Raw genomic sequence first — 24,018 nt, 5'->3', positions numbered from 1 at the left:
ATGAATCGATAAGCATAAAGAAAAGTCTTCTTAGTTATCCGAACGGCAGCTTTAATGTCAGTTCTCATAAATAGTTTGCTCTGTCAATAAATGCAAACTCATTCTATAAAATCAATTGTTGTTCGGAGTAAACGTGTCGTTGCTGAAATTCGATCTATTGAAAGTTTACTACAAATTGTCACTGATTTGCCCATTCTTGACGAAATTCCCTCGAAGTTGTCGATTAAACGGTCTGCCTATTTAGCATATTTACAACGAGTACCTGACTGTCTGGGTCTATTAGCTGCCATAGAGAACTCGGTCTAAATGCAACTGAAAACTTGAGAAAGGGCGACATCGCAATCGATTTACTTGTGTGGAAAAGTAAACAGCAAAATCAAGATAAAATTACAAGCTCCATTGTGGAATAAATCATTAATTGGGTAAGTTGCAATTACACATTAACGTGGAGAGAGTATTGCTAGTCGACTCGACTAGTTAGTTAACCAACAATCTCTAAGGAGGGTCAAGAGAGGAACCATCTCTAAATGGTTGCATTTAATAGTTCTTGGTATTTGACAGTCAAGTTCTTTAGCAACTGAACGTAAGAGCTTTGCAGTTTAGAGAGTAGCGCAGTAGCATCATTTTTGTTTTTAGACTCTTCTTTTTTGTTTTTGTTTTTTCTTTTTTGTGAATGACTTCAACGAATTGAAGTTGCTTGTTTCGTATACTTAGTTTACTTAGTTAACTTGAGCCTCTTCCGGCTGCTGATGCTGAAGCTGGAGCTGGAGCTGGTACTTGGCTTTATGGTTATGGATACAGGGCCAGGAAGGCTGAAACCTCGAGATGTTGCTACCTGGCGGAGGACAGAGAGAGAAAGAGAGAGAGAGAGAGAGACTTAAGCACAAGCACAATGTTTGCGCCAGCAAGCAACAACAGTAGCAATGAATTTGTATGTAGTACATGAAAACCGTGATCTCCAATTTGTTGTTGCCGCTGTTGTTGTTGTTGTTGCTGTTGTTGTCGGAGATGGAGTTGGGTTTGGGGCTGGACTCTGGAGTTGGAGACCCAAGTCTTTGGCCATACTTAGGCAACATGCCAAAAAGTTTGTAACATTATTTTAAGGTGGTGGCTCCTCGTCGCTTCTGGTCTCCCTCTCTCTCTCGCTCTCTTTCTCTCTGTTTCAATGCCTCTTTCTCTGTCTTGTGGCGTCTGTTGGCGTTGCCAAGTTGTCAAGCCTTTTGCCTTGGCAAATTTGCGATCAAGCGACAACAACAGTGACAACAAGAGCCAGTGACGGGATGCCCGCTGCTCCATCCTCATGCTGCTCATCCTTGCATACCCGATCTTAATCCCTGTCCAAATCGTCCCCTCCCTCCACCACCTTCTGGCTGGCCCCCGTCAGGCTCCGGTCTCCATCACCATCTCGATTGGTATACACTCACACTACACTTGGTCTTCTTGGGTTTCAACGCTGTACATCACGTCGCCTTGTATGACGGCGTCGTCTTCTTCCACACCCCCCGATCCCCTGCCTCCTCCTCCTCCTCCTCTCCCACCACTATTCTGAGTTGGCCAAGTCTTTGTTGGCTAGTGGTTGTTGTCGTTTTGTTTTTTTTTTTTTTTGTTTGGTGCTCAGTTTGAACTTTATTGACCATATTGATTGCTGCTGTATTGATCGCTTGTTACTGATAAACACAGTTGGATATAAAATTTGTTTACAGTTTGCCATGTTTGCTTTTATATGATGATGCAAATGATAATGATGATGATGACGCCAATGATGATCATTTTGGGTTTAGGGTTTATGCCAAGCAACAAGTCTGCGAATACCCTATGGAAATTCTCCTCATTTTCGTCGTTTCTTATGTAAAAAATGTAAGCAGCAAATCCAGCATCGTGTAAACGTAGACCATATCTCTAGTTATTGGCTACTGGCCATGGTCTGGGAGAGGGGGCCGGGGGGGGTCTTTCTGTGTTTCAACGCAGCGGGCGGTTCGACGAGTGCCTCCAACTTTGAGTTCATCTTCGGTCTGCCCCCACTCTGTGTGTCTCTCCCTTTGGATGGCATTTCATTGCATATTCATAATTCTCATCTGTTTTCGGGTTGGATTTATCAATTGCGCATCTCAGTCATGAAAACGCATAAACATTTCAAAATGCCTGGCGCGGGTCAATAATTTGACATGAACGAAACAATATGTGAATATGAGCTTGTCTGTGTGTGTGTGTGTGTGTGTGTGTGTGTGTGTGTGTTTGTGTGTGGATGTGGACACGTTCCGCAAAATATGGCTTAAGCCCATATAAAGAAGAAGCAACAAAAATGTGTGAATAATTGAAAGCGGCAGCAGGTTTGCCAAGTGAGTTTACTTTGGGGGCGAGCATGGAGCATGGAGCCTTCGAGCGTGGAGCTTGCAGCATGCTGCATGCAGCTTTGTGGCGAGTCAAGCGACTGCCACAGGTTTCAAGCCTAGTGGCAAAGTTGTCTACAAACAACAAGCAAGCAAACACTAGAGACCCGCTGAAGAGGCCTCCCAACATAAAGATGAAGATCAAGAGCAGCATCAGGAATAGGAGAGAAAAACAGAGAGAGAGAGAGAGAGTGGCGGAGAGAGGCAACTATCACCCTTTTAGGAGGGCTCTTGGCTGGAATTCAATTTGGTTGTTGTTGTCAACGAGACGCCCACACAACATCCATACCCCCTACACCCCACCCACTTCCTATACCTCCCCGCTCCTACACTCTTTACACCATTCTTTCATCCACAAATGCCAAATGGAAAATGGAAAAGACAACAACCAAGAAATGAGGAGGAAAATGCATAAGAGAAATAGAAGCTGCCACTTCTCACCGCCCACCCATTACAAGTATTTGATTCTTTTGCTAAAATCTGCACGCACACACACACTCACACCTCTCCCCTACCCCTTCTCTGAACAATTTTGTTGGCAATTTTGTAATTAATTTATTGCTCCACAAGGAGAGAATGCGGTTGGCTAGAGTCTAATGCTCTGTAATGTAGTCTGTGGTGTGGCGGCGACGTGTCAAAACCAAAAAAAGGCTATTTTTAATTGGTTACATTGGTCCAACCAATTGCTCCTGCAAGCCCACCCCGCAGCCCTCTACCACTCCCTACAATCACTGACTATCGTTAAGTCTATGGGAGATCAAAGTGCTTAGTTGTTGGCTTCTTTGCTCCACCTTTTAATTGATATTTCGCGGCGTCTAGAGGCTGACTAATGTCCTACTCAATAGACGCCACCAAACTAGCACCACCATCACCATCTCCACCACCACCAGCAGCAGCAGCAGCAACTCCACTTCGCCATCATCTGAAGACGCATTGCGAAAAACGATGCGGTCCGCTTTTTGTGTATGCATTTTTAATGCAAATTCGGTGTCAACGCAAAAAGGCATCGACCATGACAGGCTGCAACATCACGCTCACGCATCAGCATTTTCTCGCTCTACTCCTCACTCTCCCCTTCACTACATTTTCCTTTCTCTCTCTCTTTACTGTATATAAGTGACTGATTAACTTTGCCTCCTTGTTGCTGGTCGTTGCCGTTGCCTGGTGCCTGTTGCCTGATGCCTGATGCTAAACGAATTATACGCTTACGTAGGTGGCAGACACTCTGACTGCAAAAGAGCGACAAATGAATTGAGACGCGCCACAAAAGTTATAAATATTGTCGCCTTCTTGTTCCTTTAAAATGTGAAAAAAATAAAAGAAAAAAAAAAAATAAAACTGAATACAGAATGCACCAAACAGATGATGAGAGACCCAAAGCAAAGTTGTCATCCCCTGGCTATAAGATCTTTGAGTCTGTGGGCGTCCCTCACTTCTGTCTCGATTCATAATCGATTTATGTAATAAACCTTACTTAAATTAAAAACTAACTTGAAGGCGATTAAATAATATTTAAATGTTATATGGGTATTCCTGACTTCTTTAATTATGTATATCTAATCAGACTATTTCCAAATCGCTAATATTTCTAATCAGAATGAATCATAGTTCAAAAGGTACGTCTTCCAAGTCAGGAATTATGAAGGAGAGACAATCTTCTATTCCATTCGATATAAATTTTGATACCCCAAACAATTCGTCTCAATTCTGATTCAAAAAGATGACTTTGCAAAAATGTCAGTCTTTTTAGTTTAGCAAAATTGGATAAAGATACGAACTTTTCAAGATCATGACTAATTATAAGTCATGCAAGTCGTAAGTCAGCAAGGCGTTCCCAGAAAAAAGTTGAAATAAATTTTTAATTTCATTAAAATACTAAACTCATAGATAGTAATTATATTTTATAATTTTTCCCATTTGTTGAGTGTCTTAATCTCTTTATTTTCCCTTGAAGCCTTATCATTATGATCATCAGGACATTTCATGAACATATTTTTGAAACATTTGTAGATCTATGTAATAAAGCCATAAAATAGTTGACTCGATTCCGATTCAGCACTCGTAAAATTTTCGATTTTGATACGTTTTTATGGGCGTCCAGAGAGCTACCGTTCCCGTGCACTTGCATAAGCAGCAAAAAAAAAAAAAAAAAAGTATTGTAGGTTTCGCCCTTTGAGTAAGTTTATGACCGTATCGTAAAATGGATGGGCTACTGATTTTTACTTTGAACTACCTTCGATTTTTGGTTTCATTCCATTCATTGATGGTTATCGCGACTTGGTGAAAGTTTTATGACTTGTTCGATTCATTGTGTTAGAGGGTCTTATGATCTTATCGTTTAAACTCTGAGAGCGGGCGAAATGGAAGGGCTAAAAGGATGCGAGAACCTTCTAGAGGCAAAAGGGCAAACGACAATGACGACGACTGACTACAAATTCCGTTGACAATCTCTCTCTCTCTCAAAAAAAAGAAAAATATTTTAAATTTCCATCATTTCTCGCATTTCACAAGAGAATTTAATCGAGCAAAATAAACCATTTTCATACACTCGAATTGAGACAAAAAACATCGCATTACAACACGATTGCCAGGTTCAAGGAGCAGGCAGGATGTGGCCAGAACGGGGTAAAAAAAAATGCGCGAAATCTCTCAAGTTCCTTCACAGCCTTTGTCAAAGGATTAGCACTCTTTTTTTTTTTTGCCATTTTGGGGAAACAGATGGAGGCAGAGAAAGAGTCAGAGAGATAGAGAGAGAGAGAGGAGCCAAGAGTTGTTACCCTTTCTTTCTTTATCTCTTGTATTGAGATTGACAGTGTGCAATATGCGTTGATTTTTTATGGCCTTCAAATTGAAGTAAAGTTGCCCTGTGGCGTGTTGATCTCAAAATGCAGATAATAATTATTTCAATATGTGTGACTGAGACGACGACGACGACGATTTGGCCGGGGCAATGCCAATGCCAAACTCAAACTTCAACTCCGACTCGTCTCCATCGCCTCCATCGTCGTCATCGTCATGATCATCATTATCATTATGCGAATGGATCAAAACCGCGACGCCGCCAACATTGAAGTTCGCTTCAGATATATATTGTGTTGTTTTTTTTTTTTACCCTCTAAGAAAGGGGTATATTCAGATTTAGAACCGCAACCAATTTACAATCATTTCTCTGTCTTGATAAAACTATAGAACCATGTTAAGTTATCCTTTTGTGTGTCTAAAAGTGTGCGTTTTGATTTCTTAGATTATATATGTCAGAAATTTCATAGAGTATCTCTAAATCGGAGACTGGTAATCCGATGTATTGAATTTTGTTCTGCGTTCGTGTTTTTGTTTTCTTTTTGCATGTGGCTGGGGTTGTTCCTCCTTTTTTCTTTTCACTTAATCACTTGTAGAGCGAGAGACAAGAGATGAGCAGCTCGGGCTATGGGTTGGAGTTGGTTTTATGTTGAAAATTGAATTTCTAAGAATTACACAACACAAGCGACAACAACAACAAGAACAACAAGAGGCAGAAAGTGCCGTTGGCATGCCGAAGGTCCCAAGCTCACTTGGGTTTATTTCCCATTCAACATTGCCCGGCTTCATTTCATTGCATTGCATTAATTTTGCCAATTAAAAAGTAAATAGAGCCTGCATCCTTTTGTCTTTCCCCCCGCCCCTCACACACACACACACACACACTGTCCTCTATTTAAAACCCTTTCCATACATCCATCCGCTCGTCCCCCAACCAAGGCGCGCGCTCATCTTTTTGGCTGAAAGTTTTCAATATAAATTTTAATCCAATCCATGTGTGTGTTTGTGTGTGTGTGTGTGTGCGGGTGTTCACTGTACAGACAGCAGTTCCGTGTCCTCAAGTCAATCAGTTTGGCTTTCTTTGCATATAGGAAGTGAAGCCCCTCTCGAAAAAACTTTGCCAAGCCAACTGCTAAAAGCACAGTGGTTAAAGACATCACAGGAGAGGGGGAGGATGCAGTGATTTAACCACTGTGCGAATACAATTAAAACCACAATAAGGCACCAAGATGCGACTGCGTTTCCTACGTTGCCAACACAACCTTCGCAACGCCCCCAAAATTGCTTATAAGAGTGCGTGAGGGAGTGACTTACCTCAACTCGGAATACTCGTACATACATACATACATACATACATACATACATATGTGGGGAAATTGATGGGCATGGTGTTTTTTTGGGGCGTTCTTTTTGTTGTTGTTTTTATTTTATATTATTTGGTTTTGTGCGCTGCCAACGGCAATCTTCTTGGGCGCCCAGTCGCAACAGGCAGTCAAGTCAGTGGCGCAATTGTCTCAAAAGCCACGTTGTCTGCGTATCGCATATCGCACCTGATGAGAGACAACAACAACAACAACAACAACCACAACAAGAACAACTACAACAACGACAAAAGCGACGTCCAACCATTCGCATAATTGTCGATGCGTTAAGGTAATTGTACACCTAACCAACTACCAGGCAGAACCAGGGCTAGACTCAGTTCCCCCCCCACACCACATTGACAATATACATAAGTGAGTTTTGCCCAGCTTCTGTCAAACGAGAGTTGAACGAAAAGTTCGAAAAGTTACTCATGTTTTAACTAATTAGCTTGGTCTTGCTCAAATCACTTTATTGACTGCTCCTCCTCTGGACCTTAATGAAACAAATAATTTAAGAATATATAAGTACTATTTATATATTATTATATTCAAACGAGTAATTATTCGAGTACACCTCGAATTTGTTGGCTGTGGCTTAACTCACTCAGTCGTTTCTAAGTTTTTGCGTTTGTCGTCATTTGCCATATTGATGGCACGCTCTACCACCCAAGAGCCCTCCCTTCATACTGCCCTCCCCTCACTCGGCATGCGTTTCCTTTTAGCCCTATCTAAGCAGCATTTAAAATTTACCCATTTAGACAGACATCAACATCGACATCAACATCAACATAAACATCGACTTTGAGTTTGGTTTTGGTCTGATTTGCAAGATTTGATTTCAGGAAATCTCTCACTCGAGCCGCCTTCCACCTGCCTGAATGGTTCGGTCTTTGGTTTGGCTTTGGCTTTGGCTTGGTGTTTACATTCACATTCACATTTTGGATTTGGGTTTAGGGTTTGAGTTTGGTTTCGCATTTTGCCAGCCTTTTGTCTCTGATTTGTTGCATTTGCATTGTTGAATGTTAAGTCTTTTGTTACAATTGAAAAATTATAGCAATTAAATATTGTATCTTTCCCTGACAATGGCAATGACAATTTCAAATAGATTGCTTCCAGATTGTTTGGTCGTCCCATCTGCATATAATATATTAGTACATCGATAATGAAAAATGAGCCAATTTAGCTGATAAACTCGACTAACACAGAGACTAAACTAAGTGTTATATTGCACCTTAGTTGGCTGATCAAAAAACATAAACAACACATACATACATGTAGATAAGAATCTACTTCAACAATTAGACAGAATCGAAACTGAATCCGAAAGAAAATAAATTCTGACAAAAAAATTCTTTTCAGGATTCATCTGAAATCTGTCAACACATTTTTTTGGGGGGCCGGGGCCGAAAATGACTACTAAGATGAATTTGATCACTGATTTATTTCTAATTCGGCTTCTTCAGTGATGCCAGATGAGAGTATTATGATTACAGTTACATTAAAGTCAAGCCAACACGGAAAGGGAACACATATTAAATACAAATTTCCTGGTAATAAAACAAAAAACCAACCAAAAACAAAACAGAAGACAAAATCGCTGCTACTCTTGGCTGTGGCTGTGGCTGCTGTGCACAGGCTGCTCAAATAAAGAAATAAATCTTTTACACCAAAAAAAAAAAAAACCAAAAACCAAGAAAAAAGAAAAAGTCTTCTGACTTGGCCGTTAGTCACTCAGAAGACTTTTTCTTGCCCTGACATTGCCCATTGACTTGAGTTTTTGACTGCCTGCTTTGTTTTTTAGATACTCTATCCCCATTAAAGTATTCTCTTTCATTTTTAATTAATTTATTAATCAAACCTCCTGTTAAAAAAATTCAATAATCACCAATCAAATGTACTAAAATTATGTGTCTTTAATAAACAACAGGAAAATGATTTTTCTACAGTATTTCCTTCACGTTTAAAATTCTCTAGAAAAAGTTTACAGTATCCTACTGTCCAAAGAGTATACAAATTTCGTCACAAATATTGTTAGTTGATCCCTTTTTTTTTTATTTTTCTTATTGTTTTTTATTTGTTATTTTTGTGTATTTCTTGTATCAGCTTATAAATCTCGCGCACACACACAAATGAAATACTGAAGCTGAACTCAACTTTTTATTGGAAATCTGTACGCAGAAATAGTCATCATCATCATCATCATCATTATCATCTTCATTGTGATCTTGATGATCGTTGTACCTCGATTTTGGTTTTTATATTTCCATGTTTCTGTTTCAGATGCATATCGTATAAGCGCGTTGGCAATAAAATTATATATATATATATATATATGATTTGTTGATGACTGCATCACAAAAATTAACAGCAAAAAGAAAACAGGGCAAATGACAAAGAAGGAGAAACCCTTCAGATCAAGCGCCATGTCAACCACTTGGCACCAATTTCAATTGACAGAAGTCCCATGGAGAGAAAGTTTTCAATAATGAGTCCTTTTTTTACTTTACTTCCTTGCTAAGGTTTTCTGACTAAATAAAAAGCGGCCCAAAAATGAAATAAAAAAGGCCAACTGAAAAAGTGGGTACATTACAAATTATAGTCAAAAAATTTGTTAAGGCTGGTAATAGTTACGGGAAATGACTTATTTTACTTCATGGTACTACCACTAATTATTGGGAATCAGTTTTATTATTATACAACTTGTCATACATTTTTTATATAGACATTCGTCAAGTCCTAAGGCTCACACCTATTTTTTTGTCCTTGATTGTGTATATAGTACCAGAAAATCATATACGATAGCATAGAGAAAAGTGGCGAAATTTTCTATTTAAAATCCATAATTGTGAATGCGATGAAACCTCGTATGGTAAACTATTAATTTCTCCATTTATAGTTCATTTATGTAAAGTCTGGCTCGGTGTTTAGCATTAAATTACGATGGTAAACATGAAACATGATTTCAATTTCAAGTTTCTGTTTAGAATTTCAATTACCCAGAGATACAGATATATGAGTATCTACATGTGAATATATGTATGTAATTATGTTTGTATTTGTTGTTGTTGTTGTTGTCTATAGATAGATATTAGTCAGATCTATTGACCTTGCCACTCAGATATTCGTCACACTCTCGAAAATTAAATTTCATATGTATGTTGCATGCAATTAAAGATCTAACTGTAGCAGCAACTGGAGACCAGCAGGAACAGCAGCAGGCAGCAGGCTGGCAGGCAGGCTGGCTGGCCTCATCGATCAGTTGAAATTAATAAAATACTCAATAAATGCGCTCGAAAAACGAACTAAAAGCAAAAGCAAAGCAAAGCTCATAAAAACGTGTGCAAACAATCGATCAATCAACAATTTGACAGCAGCGCAAATCTGAGGGCAAATCGGAATGGGTAACTTAAAGACGAATTCGAACTGAAGTCTCGCGGGTTGCTGCTGCTGCTGCTGCTGCTGTTGCTGTCAGTCGTCTGCCTGCTGTTGCTACCAATCTTTGAGTCAAACTTCAAAACAATTACACAGCAACATTTCCAAGAGAGAGAGAGAGAGAGAGAGAGAGAGAGTTAGAGAGAAAGAGGTAGAGTAAGGAAGGCGGGAGACATGCAAAAGATATAAACAGATACAAAACGCTTCTTGCTTGAGGGCAAAAAGGCAGCCAGGCCAGGCCCGTTCTGGCCATACCATACCAGAACAGAACAGACGAGGCAGGCAGTCAGCCTCAGACAATCTGCCACTGTATGACTCTCTACGACTCTCTGGCTGTTGATTCAAGCGATTAATCGATAACAAATAAAAACATTTCGACAACTACTTCCAAAGAACGCCAGATAAACCCGATTCCTGACTCTACAGCTTTAACTCTGACATCGACTCTCTCCATCTCCATCTCCATCTCCATCTCCGTTACTGACTCTTTGAGTCCATCGGATGACTGCGACGACGACGACGACGACGACGACGACGTCTTCGGCTGTCAACAAGTCGACATTGTGTATATGAGTGGAGCTCGTACGCATAAATGCCATGAAAATTTTCTTCTTAATCAATTATGAGTATAGAACGGGGTGAAGATGTAGCGAGAAGCGGTGGAGAATGGGAATGGGTAACAGAATGGTTTAGGGTTATGGAGATAAAAATCGCAAAAATTCTTTATTGAATGCTGTAGATGCCAACAAACACACACACAGGCTCAGATATCGTCAAGTATTGAGTATTATATGTATGTACAAGTGTAATCTGCATGTGGAGTAGCACTTTCTGATCCTCAAGTTCTTTCGGACCAAGAGAAGCAAAATGGAAACAACATTCATTCAACTGGTTCGTCATAGCTAAACTGCAGAATGAGCTACAGCCAAAAAATATTAACAAAGAGTTATTATTTTTGATTTCTGTGAAGATATATTTAAGATATAGATACTTAGAAAACAATCAATTATTTTTCAATTGAAAAACTTGTCAATTTGGTAGCTTTTAATATGTAGTCATATGCCTCGATGTATTGGCTGTAGGGCACATTCGCAACACAATGAAAGAAATCATAATCGGTGTATGGTGATGAGACGGTATGGGATGGATATGGGTATGGGTATGGGTATGGGGGACGGTCAACGGTAGACAGTAGCTGCATATGCTTCAAACGGTCGACAGTTTGTCTGTCAAATTGACATTACACGCAGCGATGCCTCGCTCAGTCGCTAAGTCAAGTGCAGCGTCGCCTTTGCCAGAGAGACCAACAAGTTGCATTTACATGACACTTTGGCCAGGCCTTGGATTTGGCTTTGGCTGTAGTTGTGGCTGTGGCTTGGAGTCTGAGTTTGGGTTTGAGTCTTCGTTTGGCTGTGGTTCTGGCTTACAAGGAAGTCAATGCATACACTCCGGGCGTAGGCTGACGGACCTCTGACTTGACTCTGATGCGCCGACTGACTGGCCTGTTGGCTTCTGTTTGCAGCTCTGACTCAGCAAAAATCAGCCCACGGACCACTGGGACAACTGGGGACCTGCGACTGGGATTGGGCCCGGACATTTGCCATGAGGAACTGATGCTGAGTAACTCGTAGGTTACTGCTGCCTGCTGATTTTCTGCTTCGCTTCACCCGGCAACCGGCACAACCTGCAACCTGTTGGCAACTCATTAAATAATGCCGATGACTGGACAAATTTTTCATTTTTATTCTATCTCTCTCTCTCTCTCTCTCTTGGCTTGGCTTGGCTTGGCTTGTTGTTTTTTTTTTCTGATTCTCCTGCTTAAATGAAAAGTGATTAAACAAGCCTTGGGCCTTGTGTCGAGGCCGAAGTCTCGAAAATTTATAATCCTTGCTGTGCAGTGAAATTGCATTTGCTGTAACGTTGGCGTTATAATTCTACCCATTCGCCTCCTTTTCCCCTTCTCTTAGTATCTGTGCCCCTTTGTAGTAGTGTGTGTGTGTGTGTGTGTGTGTGCCAAAGTGACACTTGTACAGATTTTCTTAATGCGCCAAAGTGCCACTTGTCGTCGGTTGAGGCTGGCTCCTTGTACCCCTGCCCCTCTCTCTCTCTCTCTCTCTCTGTCTCTCTGTCCCGCCGTCTGGCCAACGGGCTTAGGTTGTCTCCTTTTCTCACATGGCCAAATCGAAGCTTTCCTCCAACGTGTCTGGCCAGAAGAAAATGTTGTTAAATCAGCGCTAAATGTCCCAACCAGACCAGGCAGCAAGACAAGAAGCCTGAAAAGTTGTCTGTTCGACTTGAGTTCTAATTGCTGGCCAACGCATAATTTGTCACATGCCAAATTAATAAACGGAGATGGTGGAGATCGGGGAGATGAATCCTGATGTTGGTGGCAGTGGGAGTCGGAGTGGGGTTGGGTTTGCTTTTAGTAGAGAGAAGTGTCCAACCAGTCAAGCTGCCGGTTACACAGTAGCCGCCGATTTGGCTTCAAGTTGGCTTCAGAGCAGACTTTTGATTGAGTGGATGGATGCCAAGGATTGAATCTGAGCAAAGTGTGGGCAGTATGTACATATTACCAGATCTACAGTAGAGTATAGGTGGTCGTTTGAACAATTTTGTGTTGATGATTTGCAAAGAGAATGGACGAGTTTAAGAAATGAGAAAACACCAACAAAAATATTTCTATAAATATTAACTATCATTTAGAATAGAACCTGAAAGGAGGTTTCCTTTCTATATTAATCAATCGGTTTCCGGTTTCCTATCTCTATGATGACCCAGTGTGGTTTCTATGATTTCTTTCTGCCTGTGGTATAAGTACTCTACCATAAAGGGGCGGGGCTAGTTGCTGCCGCTACTTAATTGCAGCTAGGCCAGCCATCATCGGACAACTTTTTTACCGTCTCTGCTTGAGGCTGCTACTTAATTTATTTGTCACCGAACCGAAGCGCAAATGAAGTTCGACAAAAAGAAAGAGCAAAACAAAAAATGGTGAAGTCAGGCAAAAACCTTAAGAAATAATTACAAATTAAAATGAAATACGAATGGAGATAGGTGGAAGGGAGTTGTTTTTGTTGCCTTATTGCCTGAACAAAAGTTTTATAAATAGCTGCAGCTACGCATGCGCAAAGATTTGTCATAATTGATAAACGACAACAGCAACGATGATTTTTAGACAAGTCAGTCAACAGACAACCCAGCGCCTTCTTCGTCTTTGTCTGCCAGTCTGGCCAGAACCAGAATCAGAAGCAGAAGCAAAAGGGACACATATGAAGTAAAGTCGGTGGCAATGGCAGTGAAACGCCTGGCCGGTCAGACAAATCGAAACATTGTCATTTGCCAGACACAATTTGCTCTCGGTTGGTCGGTTAAATGAGTTGCCCATCTTCTAGGAAGAGCTTAAACCAAACAGATAATTGTTCAGAGCTTGTGAGATTATTCTGAAGGGGAAGTACCTAATTTCATTTGCCATCTATAACAATCGTAAACTGAATTCAATATTCTTTAACTGCTTGCGAATTTCAAGTAAAAGTAGCTTAGAAAGATCATTCGATAAGAATTTCGTTAAAATTCTAGTAAATCAATTGCCATTTTTGAAATGATTTTCACCTCTTTCTTTCACTAGGCTAAGGATAGTTGTTAGGCATCGAATAAAATAAGGATCAAGAACAAGAAATGTATGAACAAAAGTCATTTTCTATATTTACTTTTTAGTGTGCAGATAAGGTGATTGGATTAAGCACTTCAATTTAATGTTTCAAAATGTATAATAATTTTCAATTGAAGCCTAAACAAAGACCAAAACCTGCTAAAGCGGGGGGACAAGCTGAGTCCAATGCTGATGCCGTTGCGGTTGCCGATGCCGATGCCGATGCCGAATGCTGGCAATGACAATAACAACCTCAATGATGACGCCAAATTGGCATCATTTTTTCCATGAGTGTTTGGCGTCTTTTTGTTTTTGTTTTTGTGGATCTTCGAACGTGAGAACCAATTGCTATGTATGGTCATTACAAGCCGTCCAGTGGCCACTCAGTACCTCGTCGTTTGAGGAGGAGATAAACCCATAAATATTTTAATGATGATTACATTTTAAAAACGAGCCGCACGAAATCGAATGAAAATCACAGCTTCAACTGTATGCTGCCGATTGCTGTGCTGTGCTCTGCTCTGCTCTGCTCTGGGTGCCCAATCCCCCAATCTCCTCCTCCTTCCCCCTCCCACTACCCTTTCATTCCATCAAAAAGCAAAAAAATAAGCCAGCCTGATGAGCTACTGGCGTAGTGGAAACGCGACACTGACGACATTTTTGAAATTACATTGACAGGCTGAGTTGAAACTAAAAGCGATAATTATTGCCAGCAAAGTGTTGGAGATCGTGTAGAAAGAGAGAGAGGGAGAGAGAGGGAGAGAGAGAGAGAGAGAGAGCGAGATGCAGTCGATCGAAGACACGGCAGTACACGGCTCGAAACAGCACAAAACGGCGTCTTGCCAATGTAATTTCAATAATTTTATCTGCTGCTTGCCTTGTGTCGACTGTGATTCGATTGGGTGGCTGGTTAACCGGTGCGAGCGGTGACAGATCAAAGCCCAAAAGAACCTCACAGTACCTCACATCGGCCAGTCGGCAAAGATCACTGATCATCGGCTATGGGACACGGTGAAAGAGCTGGGCGGCAACTGTTGCTGCTGATGCTGCTGTTGCTGCTGCTGCTCCAGATGTTTAGCTGCACTTTGGCGGCACTGCTAAAACAGCGATTGCAATCACATATACGGCGAAACAACGACAAACACTCGAAACGCAATCATCAACATCAAGCAACATCATCAACAACGAGGTAACAGCCAACAGGCAACATCCAACAGCCAAGTGAGCATCATCAGTCGCTGATGTTGCCGCTGCACTGCCAATTACTCGCCAGCATTGTTGACATGCCTTTTGCCATTTGCATCGTTTTCGTATTGATTTGTTTAAGTCCAAAGAAGAAGTCAACCCGATGAACACGATCATGATGATGATGAAGAAGCAACAGCAGCAGCATCACCATCACCATTGCCACAAACAAACAAAAAAGATATGCAGCAACACTCCACTCCACCCTACCCCATCCCATACCCCCGTGTCATTCCCAATCAGTGCAAATTTCGGCTCTGGCTCTCACATTTTTATCCCACGGCCAAAAAGGAGCGTGTGAATGGCCAAAGACAAGTTCAATGTGCCGATTTTCGATCAAAAACTATGTCAAAAATCTATCGAACAGAGTGAGAAATGCGTAAGAGTATAGTGTGCATTACTGCAAGTGGATATGATGTGGTGTGTGTGTGTGTGTGTGAGTCCGAGAGTGGGACCTTTTTGTCGGTATTGACTGGGCATATTGTAGGTCAGTTATTGACCCAGTTTACGTGGACTTATGTCACTCACTGTGCGTTAACAAGGATATTAAACTAAAGATTTGATATAGAACTTCAACAAGGATATTCAATTTGAAGTTTTATTTCGAATTTGATTCTATACCACAATCGATAATCGATTGTTAATATCATTCATAAACTACTATGAAAGATGAAAAACGAATCCTTTTTCATGACCAAGTAATTATTAAATAGGGAAACTTCTACAAGAGTGAGAGTTATAAGTAACATTTTAGGTTTAGAGTTTCAAGTTATAATTGTGTATAATTGAAATTCGATTGATATCATCGTGGAATTTGGGGAACATGCTAATGCAAATGGAAATTCGCCACGCCCGTGTTACCATTTCACATTGACATCGACATCTCTCGCCGGGCAAAACATTTTCCCACACCAATTGGCAATTGGCAACTGGCAAGAGTGACATTATGTGGGGGTGGTGGGGGCTTTGGGGAAGGGAGGGGGGGAGGCATTGTGGGTTCCTCCCCATTTATTAGTGGCAAATTTCATTTGGTATTCCATCAGCGATTCGCTTTAAACATAAAATAAATAAAAATCAGTACAATTCGAAGAGTTGTCGTTGTCGCCTTTGAGCTTTTGCGACAATCACTCACGTTGCTTTGCCAGATCGGCCTGAGACTGTTGGCCTGTCTGTCCCACAGTCCCACTGTCTGTCTGGCTGTCTGTCTGTCTGTCTGTCTGTCTGTCTGTCTGTCTGTTTACCCGTGTTCCGTCTTGGTCTCCGTCTTCGTTTCCATCTCCTCCAAGTTTTGTGCGTCTTCAATCGGCAAATGCCTTTGACTCTGTTCGTTAAACGTTCTGCGTATTGAAATTAAATTTGTGTCGCTCGACACGATGACTTATTCAATTATTCCGATAACACGTGATTGAATTATTGAAATAACTCTAAACTTTTTGAACTGCCATCAGCTCGGCATCGACATTGAAATCAAGCAAATTGTGTTGTGCTTTCGTTTCATTTCGATTCATTTGTTTGACAGCCACAACTAATATTTACTACACAATCCACATGGATTCCCTTAGAGATCAAGAGTCTGGCCCAGAGTTGAGCTCCAGTGAGGATGACCTACGAAACAGTCGCAATCGTCGAAATGCTGTGCACTATGCATCCATCGGTGACTTTCTATCAAGTCTCAATATCAGCGATACGGCCCTTGCCTCACTTCAGGGCCTTAAGACACTGAGCCTGGAGCACTATAAGAATTGTATGCAGAATGGTGAGATGCCACCCGGCGACATGGACAAGATGAGTCCGGACGAGGAGTCATCTCCCATAGAGATGGTGATGGAGGTCAAAGGCGAGACGACGGAACAACTGTCGCACAAGCATGATTTCCTGGAAACGGGTATAAACAACGTTGCTGATGCCAAAAACTAAACTTCAATTATGGAAAAGAGCCAATGATCCCCGTGTCTTGTTCTCTGTATCCCCGTATGCATTGTGTCAGTGGCTTTTAATTTCAACATTTGGCGCTATCCTGATTCCTGTGACTATAATCAACCTCGCACTTATATTAAATGTCCTAAATTCGAAAACAGTTGATCTCTTCTTTCGATCAGATCAGCTTTTACTACTCTCAAGTGAATCCTTATCTGGTATATACAGACAAATAGACTTTTAATTATAAATCGATCTCAATGAACAAATATATCTACCTACCTACACACAAACATATAACTGATGAATTGAAATCAGTTTCTTTTCCAATTAAGAATTCCAAGTCTCTTTTAAGTCTTAGCTTTCCTGGCTCAAACTATTGACCTCCAGTTTGGAAGGGTAAACGAATAGATAAAGAGACATTTTGGAGATCGGAAATGATTCATTGTTTTCTATTCCTTATCGACCACTTTCCTTTAATCTTTTTTGGCCCTGTTTATACAACTCAATCTGGGCTCTCGTCTCATTGCCACAAACTCACTTGGCTGAGAACAACTTCACAAAACTGTCAATTTTCCAAGTTTGACAGCTCATTTTGCATAATTGTGGGGGATTACGAGAAGCGCATACAAATTTATTATTGATCTGAATATTGTGTGTTGTGTTGGTTGTGTCAATTCTGCGGTTGTGTTTTTTTTTTTTATGGTTTGATTTATTGAGCCCAAGATGAACGATTGAACGCTTGGAACATTCGAAGTTCGAACAAGGCAAGCAGCAACCCTTCCACAAAAATTGTCATGGCAATTTGAATGTATTTGTATATTGAGTTTTCAACTTTTTTGATTGTCTGAAAAGTTCTCAAACGAAATGCTAATTGAGCTGTTTATCGATTTGTCAACAAGAACAACAATCAACGGGAATATACAAAAAAATTACCAAATTGTATTGTATTGTACTGTTGAGTTGAATTTGTTGCTTTTATTGAAGTCTTTTTATTTGATTAGGTTTTTTGTGTATTTTTGATGGTCCATTAAAATTGTGTCAAAATGTGTTTGAAATTTTTTATTGTTGATTATAAGTAGATGAACGAAAATGATGAGAAGGCGGAAGCGAAGAAGGTGGTCGACTTGGAGGAGAAGTTAAGGGCAGAAAAAAAGGCCAAATTGGATACACGGTATCAATACCAAGAAGGAATAATCTAATTAAGTGTTAAGGCATAAAGGTAAAAATCGAAATCAGAATGGAAAAGCAGAACCGAAAAAGTATAAATAGACATGCAGATCGGACAGTCCAACAACAATAATAACAACAAAATGCAAAAATAACAGAGATCAAGCCAAAGAAACAGGCAAATAAGAGATGGGGATGGAGGAGGAGTAGATTGGAGGCGATGGTAAAGACAAAGCTGAAAGTTTGAGTAATGAGGCCGGGAGTCGAAGACCTGAAGTTTGAGCTGGAAATGGAACTGAAGACAGAGACGGAGTTGGAGCTGAAGCTGGAGCTGGAGCTTCTTGGAGTTTTGGACCGCCTTGACTGACTGTCAGACGGCAACTGACAGCAGAACTTCTGACTGACATTTGATTATTGGCTTCCAATTTGTTGCAGATGTGTGTCTTGATTTTATTTAATTTTAATTTATTTCTCTTTTATTTTTTCTGCAAATTGCGTGCAGAAAGAGAGACAGAGAGAGAGAGAGAGAGAGAGAGAGATAGAGAAGGAGAAAAAGAGATAGAGGCGAACAGAAGTCAAATTGTGGCCAACATGGAAATTAATGGAGCAGCAGCCTGCAGATCGTCAGATCATTCACGGCGGCAGCAGGAAAGGAGTTATTAGGAGAGACAGAGAGACAGAGAGAGAGAGAGAGAGAGTGAGTTAGAGAGGCAGAGACAGAGAGATTGCTCTGCTTTTTAATGAAGGCAGTTCAATCGATTTGGCAGTCAGTCGCAATCGCAATCGTGGCCGTGCCATGCCACCGCCTGTCAAGGCAACAGCGAGCCCAACAAGTCCCAAGCCCAAGCTCCAGTTTCAGTTGCAGTTGCAGTTGCACTTTTGTTGTAGTTGCAACTTGCAATTTTTGCTACCAAAAGCGATGGCAGCGTGACACGATTAGGCTTACTCCAGTCAATAGCCAAGTCAGAGGTGAAGAAAATAAATATCAATATAAGTGGATGCTCTGTTTACTTGGGATGCTGCGTCCCCATCCCATCTGGGATACCATCTCTAATTCAGGCATGACCACGACCCAGTCCAGTTCCAGTTCTCAGCGCAATTTCAGTTGGTTATTGTTGTTGCTGGACCTAAACTGGCCGCAGCTAAAGAACTGGCAGCACATTTTCGATCTGTCTGTCAGTCAGCTGCCATTTTTTTCGTAACCTGCCTGGCAACCAGACCAACCAGACCAACCAAAAACTAAGTAACCAACCAAAGCTAAATAAAAACCAAACCAAGTCAGTTCAAGCCAACCAATTGATTGACATTGCCCACAACGCCCTTTTTTCCATCTGTTGTTGTTGTTGTTACTGTTGTTGTTGCTTTTGCTCTGGGGCGGGCTCCAAAGTCAAGATGCACAGGGCACACACAGAGCACAACTGTACCGGATATGATACGAAATCTATACCTACTACTATAATGTATATATATGTACATACGTGTTATGAGCCATTTCATTCATATATATGTTTTTTTTTTGGTTTTTGTCGCTTCTGCTTCTGGTGAATTATGCTAACAACTAACTGAAATTATACAACAATAATTAATTAAGTCAGGCATAAAGTTGGGGCCAATGGAAGAGGCGGCTCAATGAAGAAACCAGTCAAAGTCAACTTAACCAGTTACCAGTCAAAGCCACTTCAAGCAAAGTTCATTCAAGAAAAACGCTGACAAAGACCAAAAACAGTTACTACACACACACACACACACACACACTCATACGAAGAGAGTTAGAAGGAAGGAGGATGGTGGAAGGGGGCTCATCTTGTCATTTGAGCGGTCAAAGCCGTGTAATTATGAAATTCAAAGAAATGAAGCATTAACCCAACCAACAACCAGAAATCATAATGTGCTTGGTACTTCAGGAAACAAAAACCGAAACAAAACATTCATAAGTAAATTAGCCCGCCCATTGATAATGCCAAAACGAAATAAAGCCCAACATGGACGTTTCTTCAAATGGTTGACAAATTAATCGACTTTGATGTAGACCGACTTTGTTGAATTTCTAATTGGCAAGCAGCACAGTACCTACAATAAAAATATACAAAAAGAAGTCCAAGTTTTTAATAACCAACCGAACTGGACAGTAATAATTTGATTGCTCTAAAGCATTTTCTCATCGCTGTTAAACATTTTTCATGTCTTTTATATGTACATACATATATGTATGTATGTATGTATATTTATACATAAGTAGTTGGTTTTGTTGTTGTTTGTTTTACAATTTCCAACGAAGACCCACAAAAACAAATTTCATGCACCTGAAGGCACAAATAAAACTAAAAAAAAAAACTGAAAATTTATAGTCATTCAAGTTTGAGTTATGTCTTTATAGCAACATTGGGAAACTGAACACTTAACAGACAATTTGATTAAGACTAGAGGAATACAAAAGTATCTATGAGCACCTATTAAAAACCTTTAGTTACGTATATCAAAGACGAAAGTTTCAACTGCAAGTAACCAGGAAATGTTATGACAAGAATTTTAGGTTGAAATATGTTTCTATTCCAATAATCTCACTACCAATTTGTAACAACTAATCAGCCTGGTTTAGGCCCTTAACCATTAAGAGTTTCTTTTCTAGAAATTTGAAATAGAACTTCTTCTAAGCTCAAGTAAGCAAAGCTTTGTATGATATGCACCTAGTGAATGTCCTCCAAGTACTTGGAAGAAACTAACCAAAAAATTGAATTACTTTATGATATTGAAACAATTTACTTACCATTAAATTAGCTTAATATTAGCCTTGGCATCTCTACTTATTATTGTGATATCTAGGCCTAGTTTTTAACTTCTCTATTTTCGTTCTAAGTGCTTTTAGATCAAGATTGACTTTGGACTCACTGACACTAACCAAAATGAGTTGCATTATTTGATTGAAGGTACACGAATTGGCTTTTTCCCACAACTTTCCTTTCAATTATTTCTCGATTGCATCTGCCAGTTTAACAATTAGCAAGCGTATAGAATGGAAATTAGAAAAAAGCAACAAAAACACAGAATTTCTGCAATATCATTTTCTTCACCATTCCAATTTCCATTCATGGGGCCCCAAGGAAAAAAAGGCGCCAATGCTGACTTCCATTCAAGATACTAGTCAACGGGCTTCAATTGAGCAAAGATTTTCCTATACTTACATATGTACATATGTAGTTTTTTTTTCCCAGGCAGCAATTCTAATTAAATTCCGCGCAGCAAGTTAGTTTTCATTTTGCAATTTTTGATTGACATTTTACATTAAATGTTCAGCGAACGATAGAGATGGAGAGTGACAGAGAGCGTGAGATGGCGATGGAGATTGGGAAAGATGGAGAGACAGAGAGAGAGAAAGAGAGAGAGGCTGAGAAGGACCAGAGGAGTGGATGGGGGAGACTAAGCAAAGAACGTTGCAACGTTGAAATTGATCAATTTCATATAATTTCAAGGCAAGTCGACGCAGTAATGCAAATCCGACAGCTGCGCCTGCGCGTTAGAAGTTAGCTTAGAACCTCTGCAAGACGTTGGACGCTGCAACGGTCAAAGATACAGATACTATACAGATATATATATATATATATATATATGTGAGAATGTATGTAGCTTTGGTCAGTCAGCTTATGATTGACAACGGGTGAATTGAGCTGCGCTGTAAGTCCCAATGCCTTAACCGCTGTCCCGCACTTCTTGATCCTTGTCGTGGATGGGGCTGGTCGGATGGTTGGATGGTCGGATGGTCGGATGGTCGGATCGCCGGTCCTGGTTGGACTTTCTGGCACCACCACTGACAATCAACCTGACGTGCTTTGGGCGCTTTAAACGTTTCCTTTTAATTGCTCGCTGTCTGCGCTGTATATTTCTTCAGTTTCTTTCACAATTCTCATTGATCTTTTTCGAATGTGCGCAACTGTCGGATTTGGTGAGCTGTCCGAGTGTGAGACTTGTCGAGAGAAGCAAAATGAGACAGAGATACGGAGAGAGAGAGAAAGAAAAGATTCTTCTTTGAGACGTTTCTGTGGCTTGGCATTTCTTTGATTTGCTAATTAACGGTTTGTCGGTCCAGTTTGACATTTGAACATGAGTTCTTGACATTTTGGCAGGCATTCGATACGATACCAAGCAGAGAACACAGGCTCTCCACACACACACACACACACACACACACACACAATCTCTGACCTTGAATTCTCAATAGTTTTGCCCCATTGCTCATCATGTGCTTTCTCAATCGGTTTCTCATGCAAAAGGTAAGCTCTAGGATATATATCTTTTTTTTTAACACCTTTTTGTGTTATTTCGTTTTTATACCCTTGCAAAAAGGGTATATTAATTTTGGTCAGAAGTGTGCAACGCATAGAAGGAAGCATCTCCGACCATATAAAGTATATATATTCTTGATCAGCATGACGAGACGAGTTCAAATAGCCATGTCCGTCCGTCCGTCCGTCCGTCCGTCCGTCCGTCCGTCTGGATCAACGCAAACTCCTCCTAGACCGTAAGAGCTACAGAGCTGAAATTTTGCATGTAGGCTTGTATATACTGCAGGCGTTGTATATCTCGGATTCAGCCGGATCGGACCACTATATCATATAGCTCCCATACAAACGGCAAAGTCACGAACAGTGACTTTTCTCAATAACTTCATTATTTTCTGAGCTATTGTCGTGAAATTTAATATTGGTGAGTTAATTACACATATTAACTGCTACGCCAAATTTGATCAAGATCGGGTGACTATATCATATAGCTCCCATAGGAACGATCTTTCGAAAACAGTGACTTTTGTCAATAACTTCGTTACTTTTGACGCGATTGCTTTCAAATTAAACATTTGTTAGTTTAATATATCTGTTAATGACTGTGCCGAATTTGATTAAGATCGGGTGACTATATCATATAGCTCCCATAGGAACGATCGGTGGGAAACAGCGACTTTGATCAATATCTTTCCTATGCTAAGATTGTAGGCCGTTCTTTCGCAAGCTTTAGCCTTTTTAGAAAAAACGTTTTTCCATTTTGATGGCTATAGGTAAGGAAAGAGTTACCAAAAAAGTTGCAAGGGTATACAAACTTTGACGCGGTCGAAGTTAGCCCCGGCCCTCTGGTTAATATTAATGATGATGTTGTTGCTTGTTCTTGGTGCTGTTGGAGTGCTGGAGTTGGTGTTGATGTTAAGTGCAGTTTAATAAATGAATTTGCTGGACGTAGCCATTGTCCATTTCCCGTTGGCCGTAATCCATCACTACTAACACTGTGAACTCTCTGGCTCTCTAGCTTAACTTCCTGCATTTGCATTCGTTTTGCGATTGGTGTTGTGTGTAACTACTTCATTTTCAACTAAAAAATACCCAACGGCTCCAAAAAAGAGACAGACCATTTCATTTTGGCCACTTTGGTACCACTGTACATGGCTCATTTGTCTGGGCTTTCTTGGCTGGCTACAACTGGCAAAATGGTATGGGGCAAGCCCACTATTTCTTACAACTTCTTCAAACAGCAACAACATGCATACACACACACACACACACATACCACTGACGTATCATAAACAACAACAACTGAAACATCTCTTGTGTCTGTTGCTCTTGCACTTGGTCTGTCTATGAACCTTTTGGGCAAAGTGTTTCAAATCTGCTCGAGCCCAGGCTGAGACTGAGTCTCTCTCTAACAAGCTTAAGAAAAATGGGCCCAACGCCAACTTTCGGCTAAAGCGCAAACACATTAAAAATTGCTGCCTCGCAATTGCAAAAGTATCTACATCAACATCAAGTATGTGTTAGCCATATGCTTCATTCGATATACTCTACAGATGTCTAATTCATATCGAAAGATATGAATTAAAACATAATTGAATTATCTTACATTAAATAATTCGAATCGAAAATTAATATATATAAGTGTAGAACCAAACTAACTTTTTACCTAAGAAACACTGGATCGTATGGTTGTACTTATCATTTTATATCTCAAAGATAGGAATTCTTAATTCTCATACGAAATGTATCTCTAACTTCTAATCGAAAGATCCACTGAT

General features: G+C 40.4%; 2 protein-coding genes across 2 annotated transcripts in view; both read left to right on the top strand.

Moving 5' to 3' along the window:
- The first annotated feature begins 206 nt into the window (after nt 1-206).
- The window catches only part of LOC6644609, a 37,437-nt gene continuing 13,625 nt past the window's right edge, over nt 207-24,018 (top strand). The window contains exon 1 of the mRNA XM_023177033.2: nt 207-422. The gene's annotated coding sequence lies outside the window, so the exon portion shown is untranslated. The remainder of the gene's footprint in view (nt 423-24,018) is intronic.
- LOC6644608 lies at nt 16,337-17,086 on the top strand. Its single transcript, XM_002067473.3, has one exon. It carries the CDS (start codon nt 16,425-16,427, stop codon nt 16,791-16,793), a length of 369 nt encoding a protein of 122 aa, XP_002067509.1. The 5' UTR covers nt 16,337-16,424; the 3' UTR covers nt 16,794-17,086.

This window comes from Drosophila willistoni (assembly GCF_018902025.1).
Source record: "Drosophila willistoni isolate 14030-0811.24 chromosome XL unlocalized genomic scaffold, UCI_dwil_1.1 Seg142, whole genome shotgun sequence".
Taxonomy (NCBI): domain Eukaryota; kingdom Metazoa; phylum Arthropoda; class Insecta; order Diptera; family Drosophilidae; genus Drosophila; species Drosophila willistoni.
Note: the sequence above shows the minus strand (reverse complement) of the source record. Positions and strands in the feature narration are given on the sequence as shown.